The sequence below is a fragment of the Mauremys reevesii genome, linkage group 25 (genome assembly GCF_016161935.1).
Source record: "Mauremys reevesii isolate NIE-2019 linkage group 25, ASM1616193v1, whole genome shotgun sequence".
Lineage (NCBI taxonomy): Eukaryota > Metazoa > Chordata > Testudines > Geoemydidae > Mauremys > Mauremys reevesii.
The window spans coordinates 11,759,190-11,775,365 of record NC_052647.1 but is presented as its reverse complement, the minus strand read 5'-3'; the positions used below and the strand labels follow the sequence as shown (position 1 = coordinate 11,775,365).

At 71.2% G+C, this 16,176-nt stretch overlaps 1 protein-coding gene across 9 annotated transcripts in view; it reads right to left on the bottom strand.

Moving 5' to 3' along the window:
* Nucleotides 1-16,176, bottom strand: part of DOCK6 (dedicator of cytokinesis 6) — a 47,421-nt gene that overhangs the window by 4,425 nt on the left and 26,820 nt on the right. Inside the window, exons 22-43 of one of the 9 annotated variants that reach the window (XM_039514358.1) lie at nt 15,564-15,739; nt 15,118-15,222; nt 14,774-14,860; nt 13,259-13,354; nt 12,749-12,889; nt 12,284-12,400; nt 11,394-11,564; nt 11,006-11,145; nt 10,093-10,262; nt 9,569-9,720; nt 8,547-8,729; nt 7,897-8,023; nt 7,693-7,777; nt 6,999-7,095; nt 6,188-6,322; nt 5,483-5,635; nt 5,029-5,187; nt 4,670-4,770; nt 3,879-4,071; nt 2,287-2,430; nt 1,958-2,089; nt 892-906 (exon numbers count right to left, since the gene is read on the bottom strand). In XM_039514358.1, the coding sequence (XP_039370292.1) occupies nt 892-906; nt 1,958-2,089; nt 2,287-2,430; nt 3,879-4,071; nt 4,670-4,770; nt 5,029-5,187; nt 5,483-5,635; nt 6,188-6,322; nt 6,999-7,095; nt 7,693-7,777; nt 7,897-8,023; nt 8,547-8,729; nt 9,569-9,720; nt 10,093-10,262; nt 11,006-11,145; nt 11,394-11,564; nt 12,284-12,400; nt 12,749-12,889; nt 13,259-13,354; nt 14,774-14,860; nt 15,118-15,222; nt 15,564-15,739 (2,879 nt within the window). The remainder of the gene's footprint in view (nt 1-891; nt 907-1,957; nt 2,090-2,286; nt 2,431-3,878; nt 4,072-4,669; nt 4,771-5,028; nt 5,188-5,482; nt 5,636-6,187; nt 6,323-6,998; nt 7,096-7,692; nt 7,778-7,896; nt 8,024-8,546; nt 8,730-9,568; nt 9,721-10,092; nt 10,263-11,005; nt 11,146-11,393; nt 11,565-12,283; nt 12,401-12,748; nt 12,890-13,258; nt 13,355-14,773; nt 14,861-15,117; nt 15,223-15,563; nt 15,740-16,176) is intronic. The other 8 variants (XM_039514359.1, XM_039514360.1, XM_039514361.1 and 5 more) reach the window with 8 other exon arrangements.

Below are 16,176 nucleotides of genomic sequence, written 5' to 3'. Positions count from 1 at the left end.
ACTTACCGCAGCATCGAGGCCGGGGAGCAGCAGCGGGCAGGACCGGCGGCCGGGGAGAGAAGACGAGAGGCAGCAGGTTAGCAGGGGGCAGCGAGTGGCTCCTGGCATGGCGCTGGGGGGGGGGGGGCCCAGGACAGATTGCCACCCCCGTTGCAACCATGCAGCCCCCCCCCGAGGCACTGCCACCCCCAGCCACCTCCACTTTGACCCCCTGTTCAGAGGTGAAAGGTCACCAGGGTCACAGCCGGGGGTCGCCCTGGACACACTGGGGCGGGGGGGGGCTGCACCCCCACCCCCTTTGGGGATTCCCTGTCCTGACCCATAGCTCTTCCCAGCCAGGGCTACCCGGCCCCCCAGCACGGAAGTGGGTGCTAAGCAGGGACCAGCCGAGCCTGGTGACTCATCACGCCCAGGACGACCGCCCATGGCCGCGGTCACTAACCACTAACCGCTAGGCCTCGCCCCCCTCCCTGAGCCAGGGAGAGAACCCCAGAGTCCTGGCTCCCAGCCCCACCCCCCCCACCAGCCCCTACTCCCCTCCCAGAGCTGGGAGAGAACCCAGGAGTCCTGGCTCCTAGCCCCCTCTGCTCTCACCACCAGCCCCCACTCCCCTCCCAGAGCCGGGGATAGAACCCAAGAGTCCTGGCTCCCAGCCCCTCCATTCTAACCCACCAGCGCCCACTCCCCTCCCAGAGCCGGGCAGAGAACCCAGGAGTCCTGGCTCGCAGCCCCCCACCCCACGTTCTAACCACTAGACCCCACTTCCCAAGCTGGGCAGGGTTAGAAACAGGCCCTTCCGCCAGGCAGCCCGGCCCATGCAGGGGGTGGGGGTCGGGGGCTGCACACACTGGCTTGGGGGGGGGCGGGGGCGCACACACATACGTGTCCTACCTCCCAGCCAGCGCTCTGACAGGACGGGCGCAGGGTGGGGGAGAGAGCAGGAGAGAGAGCACGTCAATTGCCGTCGGGACCCCCCCGCCCCCTCCCCCCGCAGCGCAGGATCGGGGCCGCGCCCGCATCACGCCCCGACCCCCCCGGACGCTGCAGGCGGGGCTCGGGGGTGAGGCCTGACCCATCGGAAAACACTGCCCCCCACCCCACCCCACCCCAGAGAACCGGGCATCCCCGAGGCAGCTCCCCACTGCAGCCAGCCGGGCACCCCCCCTTCCGCCTTCAGGGGAGGCTGGGGTCCACTCCCCTGCAATGCACATCTCTGCCAGAAGGGGGCGCTCCCACCAAGGGACCATGCCCACACGACAGCCAAGGGCCCCCCCTTCAGGCTAACAGAAATCACTCCATGGTGCAGTGCGGGAAACTGAGGCACAGACAGGCAGGGACCTGCCCAGGGACGCAGGCAGACAGTAGCAGAGGCAGGGAGAGAACCCAGGAGTCCTGGCTACCAGCCCCTGCCGCTCGAACCACTAGACCCCACTCCCCTCCCCGAGCCGGGGAGAGAACCCAGGAGTCCCGGCTCCCAGCCCCCTGCTCTAAGCACACCCGTCCCCTCCCCGAGCCAGGGAGAGGACCCAGGAGTCCTGGCTCCCAGGCCCCCTGCTCTAAGCGCACCCGTCCCCTCCCCGAGCCAGGGAGAGGACCCAGGAGTCCTGGCTCCCAGGCCCCCTGCTCTAAGCACACCCGTCCCCTCCCCGGGGAGAGGACCCAGGAGTCCCGGCTTCCAGCCCCCTGCTCTAAGCACACCTGTCCCCTCCCCGAGCCAGGGAGAGGACCCAGGAGTCCTGGCTCCCAGGCCCCCTGCTCTAAGCACACCCGTCCCCTCCCCGAGCCAGGGAGAGGACCCAGGAGTCCTGGCTCCCAAGCCCCCTGCTCTAAGCACACCCGTCCCCTCCCCGAGCCAGGGAGAGGACCCAGGAGTCCTGGCTCCCAGCCCCCTGCTCTAAGCGCACCCGTCCCCTCCCCGAGCCAGGGAGAGGACCCAGGAGTTCCGGCGGGCGCCCACCTGGCTGCTGATCTTGCCGAAGGCGTCCTGCAGTTTGCCGTGCAGAGCCGCCAGCTTCTTGAACTCCCGGTTGGCCTCGTGGATGGGGATGAGGATCTTGTACACTTGGTTCACTGCCTCGTACAGGCCGCCCTGGGGGGGGTCAGACGGGGGTCGCAGCCCCGCAGGCACGTGAGCAAAGGGGGCAGGGACCGTAGAGGCCAGGCCCTGCCCCTGCCCGGCTCCCCCAGGCCCAGACACCCCCTGGCAACCCCCCGCACTGCCCCCCCCCCAGGCAGGCTCCCTCCCTTGGCCGGCAGCGGCAGTAGGGCCGTTCCCTGGGCGCTCACCATGGTGAAGAAGGCGGCCGCCTGCTCCAGCAGCCCCACCAGCCCCAGCTCGGTGAAGAACTTCCCGGAGCAGATCCCCTCCTCGTCCGGGGCCAGCACGTCGTCCGAGACGGCCGACTCCTCCAGCACGTTGGACGAGATGCCCTGCCGGAGACGGGCGGTGAGAGGGGCTGGGGGGTCGGTCAGCGCGCAGGCCTGCCTGGGGATGGGGCAGGGAGGGGACTCTAGTGGGGGGGCTGAGAGCCAGGACTCCTGGGTTCCCCCCCCAGCTCTGGGAGGTGAGTGGGGTCTAGTGGTCAGAGCAGGGGGCTGGGAGCCAGGACTCCTGGGTTCCCCCCCCAGCTCAGGGAGGGGAGCGGGGTCTGGTGGTTAGAGCAGGGAGCCAGGACTCCTGGGTTCTCTCCTCAGCTCTGGGAGGTGAGCGGGGTCTGGTGGTCAGAGCAGGGGGCTGGGAGCCAGGACTCCTGGGTTCTCTCCCCGGGTCTGGGAGGTGAGCAGGGTCTGCTGGTCAGAGCAGGGGGCTGGGAGCCAGGACTCCTGGGTTCTCTCCCCAGCTCAGGGAGGGGAGTGGGGTCTGGTGGTGGGAGCTGGGAGCCAGGACTCCTGGGTTCTCTCCCCGGGTCTGGGAGGGGAGTGGGGTCTGGTGGTCAGAGCAGGGGGCTGGGAGCCAGGACTCCTGGGTTCTCTCCCCGGGTCTGGGAGGGGAGCGGGGTCTGGTGGTCAGAGCAGGGGGGGCTGGGAGCCAGGACTCCTGGGTTCTCTCCCCGGGTCTGGGAGGTGAGCAGGGTCTGGTGGTCAGAGCAGGGGGCTGGGAGCCAGGACTCCTGGGTTCTCTCCCCGGGTCTGGGAGGTGAGCAGGGTCTGGTGGTCAGAGCAGGGGTCTGGGAGCCAGGACTCCTGGGTTCTCTCCCCGGGTCTGGGAGGTGAGCAGGGTCTGGTGGTCAGAGCAGGGGGCTGGGAGCCAGGATTCCTGGGTTCTCTCCCCGGGTCTGGGAGGTGAGCGGGGTCTGGTGGTCAGAGCAGGGGCTGGGAGCCAGGACTCCTGGGTTCTCGCCCCGGGTCTGGGTGGTGAGCTGGGTGTGGTGGTCAGAGCCGGGGGCTGGGAGCCAGGACTCCTGGGTTCTCTCCCCGGGTCTGGGAGGTGAGCGGGGTCTGGTGGTCAGAGCAGGGGGCTGGGAGCCAGGACGCCTGGGTTCTCTCCCCGGGTCTGGGAGGTGAGCGGGGTCTGGTGGTCAGAGCAGGGGGCTGGGAGCCAGGACTCCTGGGTTCTCTCCCCGGGTCTGGGAGGTGAGCGGGGTCTGGTGGTCAGAGCAGGGGGCTGGGAGCCAGGACTCCTGGGTTCTCTCCCCGGGTCTGGGAGGTGAGCGGGGTCTGGTGGTCAGAGCAGGGGGCTGGGAGCCAGGACTCCTGGGTTCTCTCCCCGGGTCTGGGAGGTGAGCGGGGTCTGGTGGTCAGAGCAGGGGGCTGGGAGCCAGGACTCCTGGGTTCTCTCCCCGGGTCTGGGAGGTGAGCGGGGTCTGGTGGTCAGAGCAGGGGGCTGGGAGCCAGGACGCCTGGGTTCTCTCCCGCTCCCCCTGGCAGGTGGGGCTCACCTGGAAGGAGACGCAGCCCACGGGCAGGTGGCGGGAGTCCTCCAGCATGCTCAGGTACTCGGCCACCAGCGCGGCCGCGTGCACCATGCACTGCGCCGCCTCGGCGTGGTTCCCCTGCGACGAGTGCTTGGCCGCCATGTTCTGCAGCCACGTCAGCCGCAGGTCCGGGGAGTTCTGGTAGCCCTTGGCGATCCTGGGAGAGAGACGGGCTGGGAGCCAGGACGCCTGGGTTCTCTCCCCAGTCTGGGGATGGGGGGGCTGGGAGCCAGGATGCCTGGGTTCTCTCCCCGGTCCGGGGAGGGGGGGCCTGGGAGCCAGGACGCCTGGGTTCTCTCCCCAGTCTGGGGATGGGGGGGCTGGGAGCCAGGACGCCTGGGTTCTCTCCCCAGTCTGGGGATGGGGGGGCTGGGAGCCAGGATGCCTGGGTTCTCTCACCGGTCCAGGGAGGGGGTGTCTGGAGGGGCTGGGAGCCAGGATGCCTGGGTTCTCTCCCCAGTCCTGAGAGGGGAGGGGGTCTAGTGGGTTAGAGCGGTGGGGGCAGGGCTGGGAGCTTGCGGCAAGTCTCCCCTCTCTGCTCCTCAGCCCCCCACTTCTCTACCGGGAGGTGCCACTTCCAGGGAGTTGGGGGGGGCTGTATTCCTGCATGGAGGGGGGTGGGCAGCGGGTGAGGGCAGGACCATGAACCTGGCTGGGGGGTGGAGAGGGCTTGTGGGAGGATGGGGGCGTGGCCGGGCAGGGGGCGTGGCCATGGCCGGGGCGTGGCCGGGCAGGGGGCGTGGCCGGGCGCTCACCTGTACATCAGGTCTATCAGCATCTCCGGATCCTCCTGATGCTCTTTCATCTTGACGGTGTCGGTGAGGATCATGTGGAGGTTGAAGACGAGGTCCTGCACCTGGGGAGGCAGCGGGCTCAGACTCCCCCCTCCCTGCCCATCACCCCACACTCTGGGGGCACGGCTGGGCCGGGGGGCCGAGAGTCGGGGAGCCCTTGGCCGGGCCAGCCCCAGGCTGTAGAGTGAATCCTGTGCCCCCCCCCGCTACCTTGGGGACAGGCCCCACCCGGTACCCACTCAGCTACAGGAATGGGCCCTGGGGGGGGGAGCCTGTCAATGGGGGCAGGTCCCACCCCCACTCGGGGCCGCCCCCCGTACCTGCTCAGAGAAGCTGCTGTCCCGCAGCCCGGCGTCCTCCTCGGCGTAGGTCAGGATGGTTTTCAGCGAGCGCCGGAGATGCTCCTCGTTGAAGTTGGACGAGGTCCCGACGAGTGAGGACAGCGACATGGTCACCTGCATCTTCACCCGGGCAAAGTTCTGCGGGAGGACGGGGGGGGGGTCTGAGCCGAGGAACCCGCAGCGCCCCCTGCTGCTTGGGCACAGCGCGCCAGGCTCCTGGCATGGGGGGGAGGGCAGGGGATGCCCAGACAGCCCCTGGGATCCCGCTGGCTGGCTGTGCCCAAGTTCCCTGGCGGCCTGGCCCAGGGGGGATCCCCAGAGTCTCCAACAAACCGCCCCCCTCTTCCACCTGCAAAGGAGCCGGCGGCGTGGCCCAGCCGACTGCTGAACTCCACCCCAGAGACAGCCGCATGGCCGGGGGGCCTGCACTCACGTGGCCGATCTCGAAGTTCTGGCGCATGAGCAGGTAGAGGGAGGCGCTGGCGTGGGCACGGATGGCAGCCACCCGGCTGCTGCAGTGCCCCAGGAGCCGCAGACACAGGTCGGCGCAGAGCTCCGTGTCCTCCTCGAACAGCATCTCTGGGAACTGTGCCGCGGGGAGAGGGGTTAGAGCCCCTGGACGCCTGGGTTCTCGCCCGGCGCTGGCAGGGAGCGGGGGGCACTGGGAGCCAGGACGCCTGGGTTCTCGCCCGGCGCTGGCAGGGAGCAGGGTCCAGTGGCTGGAGCAGGGGGCGCTGGGAGCCAGGACGCCTGGGTTCTCGCCCAGCGCTGGCAGGAAGTGGGGTCCAGTGGCTGGAATGTGGGGGGGGGCGCTAGGAGACGGGATGCTTGGGTTCTCGCTTGGCACTGGCAGGGAGCGGGGGGCACTGGGAGCCAGGACGCCTGGGTTCTCACCCAGTGCTGGCCGGGAGTGGGGTCCAGTGGGCAGGGGGTTGGGGTCCCGTCCTGGCTTCCCCACTCCCTCTGGATGGAATGACACGAACCCGGGTGCGACCCCCCCAGAGCCAGCCCAGCCCAGCCGCCTGTGGGATGGGCCCAGGCGAACCCCTCCCCCCTCCGATCTCCCTTCTCCCCGGCAGCCCGGTCACCCCCCAGCTCCCCTGGCTCTATGCTGGGGAGCCGCGGGGGCCCCGCTCACCTTGCTCACCAGCGCCCTCTGGGAGGCGAAGCAGTGCTGCAGGAAGAGGGCGCTGGGCGTGCAGGCCATGCTGTGCAGCAGCACCCGCAGCACCCCGTCCAGCACGCTCTCCCGGGCCTCCGCCAGCAGCACCGTCTGCGGGGACACGGCCGTGAGGGCGGAGCTCGGGGGCAGGGGGCGGAGCTCGGGGGCCGTGAGGGCGGAGCTCAGGGGAGCAGAGGGGCGGAGCTCGGGGGAGCAGAGGGGCGGAGCTCAGAGGGGCCTGAGGGCGGAGCTCGGGGGCAGGGGGCGGAGCTCGGGGAGCAGGGGCGGAGCTCGGGACACGGCCGTGAGGGCGGAGCTCGGGGGCAGTGGGGCGGCGCTCGGGGGCAGGGGGCGGAGCTCGGGGGAGCAGTGGGGCGGAGCTCAGGGACACGGCCGTGAGGGCGGAGCTCAGGGGCAGTGGGGCGGAGCTCAGAGGGGCCTGAGGGCGGAGCTCGGGCAGGGGCGGAGCTCGGGGAGCAGGGGCGGAGCTCGGGGACACGGCCGTGCGGGCGGAGCTCGGGGGCAGTGGGGCGGAGCTCGGGGGCAGGGGCGGAGCTCCCAGGGGAGGGGAGCCTGCCATGGGGCAGAGCTTGTGGGGTATTGCCAGGGTGGGGGGCCGGGAGGCTGAAGTCTCCTAGGGAAACCAGTGCCTGATGTTCACAGGGGGCAGAGGCTGGGAGCCAGGACTCCTGGGTTCCATCCCCAGCTCTGGGAGGGGGCAGGACAGGTCAGCAGCAGCTGCTGGGGGGCGCTGGGAGGGAAGGGGGTAACTCCACCTTGCCCCCACCTGGACGATGATCTCCAGCGTGTCCAGCACCACCAGGTTGGCCTCGGTCGCCAGGTTCCCCTCCACCAGCACCTCCTGCTCCACCTCCTCCCGGCTCCTGGGGGCAGAGTGGAGCATCAGCGTCCACCCCTCCCACCCCCAGCCCGGTGCCCCCCACCCCTCCACCTCCCAGCCTGGAGCCCCCCAGGGGCAGCCCCCCACAGTGCCCGGGGCTCCCTGGCGTCGCTCCCTGCCCGGTGCCCCCAGCGCCCACCCACCCCATGGCCCCCCAGCATCCATCCCCCACCTCGACACCTCCCCAGCAGCCCCCAGCCTGGAGCCCCCCAGGGCCAGCCCCCCACAGGGCCCTGGGCTCCCTGGCATCACTCCCATCCTGGTCCCTGCCTGGTGCCCCCAGCGCCCACCCACCCCATGGCCCCCCAGCCTCCATGCCCCACCTCGACACCGCCCCAGCAGCCCCCAGCCTGGAGCCCCCCAGGGCCAGCCCCCCACAGTGCCCGGGGCTCCCTGGCATCACTTCCATCCTGGTCGCTGCCTGGCTCTCCCCAGCCCAGGGCCCCCCAGCACCCCCCACTGCCCCGCCCCCAGCATGGCACCCCCCAGCATCCTCCCACACCACCCCCCCCCCCCCCAGTGCCCCCAGAGCCCCCCCTCCCCTCCCAGCCCGGGGCCCCCGGCGCCGCAGCACACGCACTTGTCCACCTTGTCGGAGTTCGGGCGCCAGTGGGCGAGGTTCTTCCTCCAGCGGACGCTCTCCTGGCCCCCCAGGGGGCGGCGCTCTGCGGGAAGGGGGTGTCAGGAGCCGCACGGCAGGGGCAGGGCTGGCGGGGTGGGGCGAGGGCAGGGCTGGCGGGGGGCAGGGGCAGGCTGGCGGGGCGGGGGCAGGGCCATGGCTCACCCCGGCTGCGCCGCACCATCTCCTGGCGCGCGCCGACGGTGCCCAGAATGGCCTCCTCCAGCCGCGCCTTCATGTCCAGCGACTTCTTGAAGGCCAGGCTGCTGATGCGCTCGAAGGCCTTCCTGCCCTGGGGGTGGGGGGCGGGTTAAGCACTGGGGGGGCTGATGGAAAGTCCCCTGGGGAATCGGACCCCCGGGGAATCCCCCCAGCCCACTGGGTCCCCCCCCAGATCTGCCCCCCGCCCGCTGGATCCCTGCCCCCAGATCCCCCCAGTCCACTGGGTCCCCCAGATCCACCCCTGCCCGCTGGATCCCTGCCCCAGATCCCCAGTCCACTGGGTCCCGCCCCCCGAGATCTGCCCCCGCCCGCTGGATCCCTGCCCCCAGATCCCCTGCTGGCCCACTGGGTCCCCCAGATCCACCCCCACCCGCTGGAACCCTGCCCCAGATCCCCTGCCGCCCACTGGGTTCCCCAGATCCACCCCTGCCTGTTGTATCCCTGCCCCCAGATCCACCCAGTGCACTGGGTCCCCCAAGATCTGCCCCCCGCCAGCTGGATCCCTGCTTCCAGATCCCCCCGATCTGCTCCCCACCCGCTGGATCCCTGCCCCCAGATCCCCCCGGCCCGCTGGGTCCCCCCCAGCCCCCCACCTTGTACTCGAAGCAGGCCACGCAGAGGTAGAGCAGGTCGAGGAGGCGGCCGAGGTGCAGGGGGGGCAGCTCCGCACACCAACTGTGCAGCGCCCCCGCGTCCCCGTTCTTCAGCACCCACAGCAGGCAGGCCAGCAGGGTGCGGCTGGCCTCCGCCGACAGAGTGCCGCCCGGGCGGGGGGGCTGGGGGGAGAGACCGGGTCAGTGCCCATCCCCCACCCGGGCGGGGGGGAGAGACGGGGTCAGCGCCCATCCCCCCTGGGCGGGGGGGCTGCGGGGAGAGACGGGGTCAGCGCCCATCCCCCGTCCAGCTGGGGGGAGAGACGGGGTCAGCGCCCATCCCCCCTGGGGGGGGGGGCTGCGGGAGACGGGTCAGCGCCATCCCCGCCCAGCTGGGGAGAGACGGGTCAGCGCCCATCCCCATCTGGGCGGGGGCTGCGGGAGGACGGGGTCAGCGCCCATCCCCCGTCCAGCTGGGGGGAGAGACGGGGTCAGCGCCCATCCCCCGTCCAGCTGGGGGGAGAGACGGGGTCAGCGCCCATCCCCCGCCCGGCCGGGGGGAGAGACGGGGTCAGCGCCCATCCCCCGCCCGGCCGGGGGGAGAGACGGGGTCAGCGCCCATCCCCCGCCCGGCCGGGGGGAGAGACGGGGTCAGCGCCCATCCCCCGCCTGGCTGGGGGGAGCTCAGGACCGTACCCCGTGGGGCGCCCTCCAGCAGCTGCCCTGGTTTCACTCACACAGCCGGGGCCGGGCCCTTCGGGGGGCCTAGGATCGATCCTGGGGGCAGGCCCCCCGCCCGGCTGCTCACTGGGGACAGGCCTGCAAGGCCAAACGAGCCCACAGATGCCACCCACCCCCAGGGGGCGCTGTGCTCGAAGGGGCTCCCGGCTCTGGGTGGGGGCTGGCAGCCAGGACGCCTGGGTTCTCTCCCTGGCTCTGGGAGGGAGGGGGGACCCCGGGAAGGGACGCTCCGTCTCGAGATCGGGGTGCTCCGACTTCCCCCCCCCCCCACGGGTACTCACGGCCGCTGGTGGCGGGAAGGGGCTGGCCCGGTGGGCGTGGGGCAGGGGGGAGCCGGCAATGGCCATGGCCACCGACTGGCTGATGGTGCCGCTGTCGCCGTCTCCTTCGTCCCCCAGCACGGTGACCAGGCGCCCGCGCGGACTGTGGTTCTCTGCGGGGGGAGAGCGCAGGGCTGGGGGGCGTCGGGCACAGCCAGCCCGGGGGCTCCCCGGACAGAGGAAACAGGACAGGCTCAGGAGCTCGGACGCCTGGGTCCTCTCCCTAGCCTTGGGAGCAGGGGGATGGGAGCCAGAACTCCTGGGTTCACTCCCCAGCTCTGGGAGGGGGGTGGTGTCTAGTGGTTAGAGCCAGGAGGGGGGGTGAGAGCGAGACAGGACTCCTGGGTTCTCTCCCCGGCTCTGGGAGGGGAGTGGAGTCTAGTGGTTAGAGCCGGGGGAGGCTGAGAGGCAGGACTCCTGGGTTCTCTCCCCGGCTCTGGGAGGGGAGTGGAGTCTAGTGGTTAGAGCCGGGGGGCGGTGCTCACCGGTGAAGTCATAGAGCTGTGGCAGGGCATCCAGCACGATGCTGAGGAGGGGCAGGTAGAGCTGGGCCACGTGGGCGCGGGCGGGGGGGGTGGCGTAGCGGGCGTCGGCGTCGTGGCTGCACAGCAGGTTGTGCAGGGCGCTGATGACCTTCTTGTGCAGGAAGAAAACGCTGGCAGGGGGGAGAGCGGGCCTGGGAATGAGACTTCCCCACTCGAACCACTGCACCCCACTCCCCTCCCAGAGCCGGGATAGAACCCAGGAGTCCGGGCTCCCGGCCCCCACCTGCTCTAACCCACCAGTCCCCACTCCCCTCCCAGAGCCGGGGAGAGAACCCAGGAGTCCTGGCTCCCAGCCCCCTCTGCTCTAACCACTGCACCCCACTCCCCTCCCAGAGCCAGGGATAGAACCCAGGAGTTGTGGCTCCCCCCTCCCTCTAACCACTGCACCCCAGTCCCCTCCCAGAGCCGGGATAGAACCCAGGAGTCCGGGCTCCTGGCCCCCACCTGCTCTAACCCACCAGTCCCCACTCCCCTCCCAGGGCCGGGATAGAACCCAGGAGTCCTGGCTCCCAGCCCCCTGCTCTGACCACTGCACCCCACTCCCCTCCCAGAGCCGGGATAGAACCCAGGAGTCCTGGCTCCCAGCCCCCTGCTCTAACCACTGCACCCCACTCCCCTCCCAGAGCCGGGATAGAACCCAGGAGTCCTGGCTCCCAGCCCCCCCCCGCTCTAACCACTGCACCCCACTCCCCTCCCAGAGCCGGGATAGAACCCAGGAGTCCTGGCTTCCCCCTCCCTCTAACCACTGCACCCCACTCCCCTCCCAGAGCCGGGATAGAACCCAGGAGTCCTGGCCCCACCCCCGGGAAGCTCTCACTAGCTCTGGGCTGGAGCCCGGGGGGACCCCGCTCACCCTTCAGCGTCCGGCTCCAGGATGAGCGCCAGCTCCGTGAGCACCAGCCCCGCCAGGAAGTGCTGCCGGCGGTAGGGCCCGGACAGCTCGAACATGCCGGCCACCCGCTGGTCCTGCGCCGGGCTGGAGAAGGCCGAGCCCTGGGGGAGCCGGCGGGAGTGAGCCGGGAGCACGGGGGGGGGGGGAGCCATGGGGGCGCGGGAACCGCCTGGCCAGGATCCCCCCCCCCCGGCAGTCCCGCCCACCGGCCGGGGGCTCCCCCCAGCTGTGATGGCCGGGCCAGGGCTGCCAGAGCTCGGAGTGGCACCTCCCGGCCCAGCCCCCGACCCCCCCCGAGACAGAGCCCCCCGGGCCCAGGACACAAGATGGCGCCGGGCGGGACTGGTACCTGGGAGGTGGCGGAGGAGACGGAGGGCGAGGGGGAGGCGGGCGGCGAGAGGCGGTGCCAGGGCAGGTTCAGGCTGACGTAGTGCTCGTGGCTGCAGACGATACGCAGGAAATCCACGCGCAGCGCCACCAGCGCGGGGGGGTTCTGGGCGCTCGGCAGCCGGTTACCGATCTGGGGGGGGGCGCAGCCTGTGACGGGGGGCTGGGCTCCCAGGGACAGCCCAGCGGCCGACAGCTCCCCAGTTAATCCCCCCGGCTCAGATGTCCCCCTCTGACCAGTCCCTTTCCTGCCTTCCCCCCATCACCCCCTTTCCCGCCTGTCTCCTCCCCGGCCCAGCTGTCCTCCCCGATTGCCCCCTTTCCCGCCTGCCCCCCACAATCACCCCCTTTCCTGCCTGTCCCCCCCAGCCCAGCTGTCCCTCCGACCGCCCCCTTTCCCGCCTGCCCCCCACAATCACCCCCTTTCCCGCCTGTCCCCAGCCCAGCTGTCCTCCCGATTGCCCCTTTCCCGCCTGCCCCACAATCACCCCCTTTCCCGCCTGTCCCCAGCCCAGCTGTCCCTCCGACCGCCCCTTTCCTGCCTTCCCCACAATCACCCCTTTCCCGCCTGTCTCCTCCCCGGCCCAGCTGTCCCTCCGACTGCCCCCGTTCCCGCCTGCCCCCCACCATCACCCCCTTTCCTGCCCGCCCCCCCCGCCCAGCGGTACAAGCCGCCATGCCCCGTGCTGGGAGGTCCCTGGCTGGCCTCCCGTAGCCCAGGGGCACATCCCCCCCCACCCCGGTTCCGAGGCTGCAGCTCCAAGTGGAGAACCGCCCACCCCCAGCCGGCCCTGCCCGGGCCTGGGGAACTCCCAGCCACAGGACGTCCGACGGGAAGCTGCCCCAGCCCACCTGCTTGTAGTAGATGCGGACGAGGCTGAAGACGAAGCCGCGGTCCATCAGGGAGAGCAGGTCGTTGAGGAAAAAGGCCAGGCTGCTGTTGAGACGCTCCACCAGCTCCACATCCTGCTGAGGCAAGGCCGGGGGGTGGGGGTTAATGCCCCCCAGGGACACGGGGCTCCTGGCAGCACAGGAGCAACGGGTGGGGTGAGAGCGCAGCCGGGGCTGGGGGCGAGCAAGGGCAGGCGGAGGGAGGGGCAGCCAGGGGATGGGGATGGATAATAGGGGGCTGGCCGGGGGGCGGCCGGACAGGGAGGGGGACACTGGGGGGTTACAGGAGGCTGGCTGGATGGACAGATGAGCAGGGGATAGATGAAGGCGGCGGGGGTGGGTAGCTAAGCGGGAAGGGGGGCAGGGGGGCCAGAGCCGTGGGGCAGGTACAGTGTCCAGGGGCCGGGGGGGGGAGGGGGCACCGACCTTCTGGTAACGGCTGACGATCTCGAGGCTGACGGCGCCCACCAGGGCGGCGACGTCGTCCACGAAGCGGCTGGGGAAGCGCAGCCGGCGCGGCGCCTCCAGCTTCTCGGCCTGGTGCAGGTGCAGCGCCATGGACTTCCCCTGCGGGCGAGAGCCGCCGGCGCTGGGCACGGGGACCCCTCCCTGGAGCCTCGCTCCCCGCCCCCCGGACTGCCCCAGGGGCCAGACGGAGCGGGGGGGGGGCAGGACAGTGCTAGGGGGGCGGCTCACTGGGCCAGGGGCCCCCGCGTCTGGACCCTCCCCAAGAGGCGGTGCTGGGGGGCTGCCAGGCCAAGGCCGACGGGGGGCGGGAGCCCGGACACTAGGGGGGCTGCCGGGGCAAGGCTGACGCAGGGCGGGGGGGGGAGCCTGGACACTACGGGGGCTGCCAGGCCAAGGCCGACGCGGGGGGGGACACTGGGGGGCTGCCGAGCCAAGGCTGAGGGAGGGGCCCCGCCCCCCAGCACTCACCAGCAGCCGGAAGAAGAACCAGGCCTGGCGTATCACGGCCTCGCGCACGGTGCTGGTGCTCACCACCCACTGCAGGGCCAGCTCCTCGTGCAGCAGCTGGGAGGACACAGCCGGGCGGTTACCGGGGGGGGGGCACGGCCCGGCACCATGGGGGTAACACCAGGGGGTGGGGGGAGCTCGTCTTCCCCTCCCCGCACTGCTCCTAGGCCTGGCCCCAGCAGGAATTTACCCCGCTGCCTGCGGTGCTCAGCCGGCCCCCATCACCCTTCCTGCTCTGCAAGCCACTCGGCCTCCCCACCGCCCCGCGGCAGGCCGGGCTCTGACCCCGCAGCACAGGAGGGAAACCGAGGCCCAGGGAGATTGAGCTACGTCGGTCCAGCCCCGGTGCCACGAGCCGGGCCTGGCTCCGGCAGTTCTCCCGGCCTGGGAACGGTTCCCCGCTCCCCACCGACGCCTGCCTGGGCGGGTCACGCAGCCGAAACGCTCTGGAGAGGCGCCTGGGGTGGAGGTGTTAGCGGCTCCGGCCGGGACAGACCCTGGGCTGAGCACGGCCCTGCCGGGATCCCTTACGGCACGCGGCCGGTCTGCAGCGCATTCCCCCCCCCCCCGTGACACACTGGGCCCCCCCGTTAGCTCATGGCTATCCCTGGGCACCGGGCCTGCCCTTGGCTAGCGGGACCCCCCCCACCGGCCTGAGGCTGCGAACCCGGAGGGGAACGCGGCCCAGCCGAGCGCTCCCTGGGCACGCCGGCGCGGGAGGCGGCTCACACAGACATGGCGAAGGAGGGGTCGATGGTGACGGGGCACAGGGCAGAAGATGGATGGAGAGTAACAGGCAGGAGATTTTAGCTGGCGGGTGATAGATGGAACCTGTCCGAAAGGAACCTCCCCCCGACCCGGATTCTCTCGCTGTCCGGCCGGGGAGACCCAGGGCTCGGAGCCATTGTGGAGCTCGGGGATTCTGAATAATGCATCGGGCGCGGGTGGGATCAGAGCCCGGTACCGATTCAAGGCTTTACCGACACTGGGATTCTCCAGGGCAGGGCTCCGTGCACGGACTTGGCGTTCATTAACGAGGCCTCGTGTCACCTCAGTGAGCCTCAGGCAAGCATTATCAATGGGGAAACTGAGGCACGGAAAAGCGACATGATGTACCCCAGGCCACACAGGACGTCAGTGGCAGGGCTGGGCTGAGGGCAGGGGACCGGACTCTGGGCTCCCAGTGCTCCAGCTCTAGCCATTACATCACTTCCCGCTCCTAGAGCCAGGGATGGAACCCAGGAGTCCGGGCCCCCAGCCCCTGCTGCTCTGACCACTAGACCCCACTCCCCTGCCAGCACTGGGGACAGAACCCAGGAGTCCGGGCCCCCGTGTCTGTTCCACGGGTGGATGCAGGGGTGTCGGGGGGGGGGTGTCTTTCCCAGGAGCCCGAGGATCAGCTGTAGCTGGGCAAGAATCATTTACCCCCCCCTCAGCCCCCCGACTTTTGCTCGGCCGCCCTCCCGCCCCCTCTACCTTCTTGGCGGTCGGCCTGGTGGGGGCGGCGGGCGCGGAGGAGCGCTCCAGGAAGGAGGAGAGGCGGTTCGAGCTTCGCTCGCAGGCCTGTGGGACGCGGCGGGCGGTGATGATGGAGGAGAGGAGCGAATGGAATGAGAGGATGGAGCAGAGGAGAGATGTGATGGACGAGCCCCCCCCCACCAGTGCCCCATGGGGGTCTGCGCCGGATCTACCCACCCACCCCGGGCGGAGGTGCAGAGCGACGTGGAGAGGCGCCGCAGTCCTCGCCCCTCCCCACTGGGGGTCAGCGCTGCGCGGGGGGGGGCCCGGCCGGCAAGCGAAGCGGAGAGGGGGAAGGGCACCTGTTTGAGGTCGGCGCTGGAGCTGGGCGGGTTCCGGCGGAGCACGGCCTTGGGCCCGCCGGGGGCGTAGGCCGAGGTCACCCAGGAGTGCGAGCGGTCGATCCCCTGCACCGCGGCCGCCGGGAGAGGAGAGAGCAGCGAGAACCGTCACCGGGGGAGGGCGGATTCAGAGCCAAGAGCAGGACCCCCCCCCAGCCCCCTCCTGCCCAGCCAGCCCCCTGCCCACGGCGGGATTTCAGACGGGAACCGGCCGGAAACGCCCCACCCAGAGCCCCCAGCCCGAAAGCACCAAGCGGGGACGGTGGCAGGGGACGGGGGAGCCGTGCCCGACCGGCGGCGAGCAGGGATCCCAGGGGGCTGATTCCACCCCGGGGGGTGCAGAGCGGCAGAGCCGGGAAGGGGGTGGGGGTGCCCCTGCCCTGGGGCACAGCCAGCGCCGGCCTTACTTTGCTGCCCAGGATCTTCTGGACCTCGTCGTCGGGGGAGCCGGGCGTGGTGGCCAGGTCGGGGTTGCTGTTGCTGATGCTCTTGGAGCGCGCCAGGTTGAGGCTGGCGGGGCGGCCGGTGGCGCGGGACAGGGTGGCACATTGGATGGCAGCCCCCTGGGGCGGCGTCCCGGCCTCTGGAACAATCACCCGGGGGGAGTCAAGGGGGTGGGGAGGCATTTTAACCCCCTTGGAGAGCCGAGGAGTCCTGGCTCCCAGCCCCCCGCTCCCCTCCCAGGGCCGGGGAGAGAACCCAGGAGTCCTGGCTCCCAGCCCCCTGCTCTAACCACCAGCCCCCACTCCCCTCCCAGGGCCAGGGAGAGAACCCAGGAGTCCTGGCTCCCAGTCCCCCCTGCTCTAACCACCAGCCCCCGCTCCCCTCCCAGGGCCAGGAGAGAACCCAGGAGTCCTGGCTCCCAGCCCCCTGCTCTAACCACCAGCCCCCACTCCCCTCCCAGGGCCAGGAGAGAACCCAGGAGTTCTGCATCTCAGCGCGGTTTCCCTCCTCAACTCTGCTCCCCTTCCCGAGGATCCCCCCGAGGAAACACTCCCAGACCCCTCCTGGGATCAGACC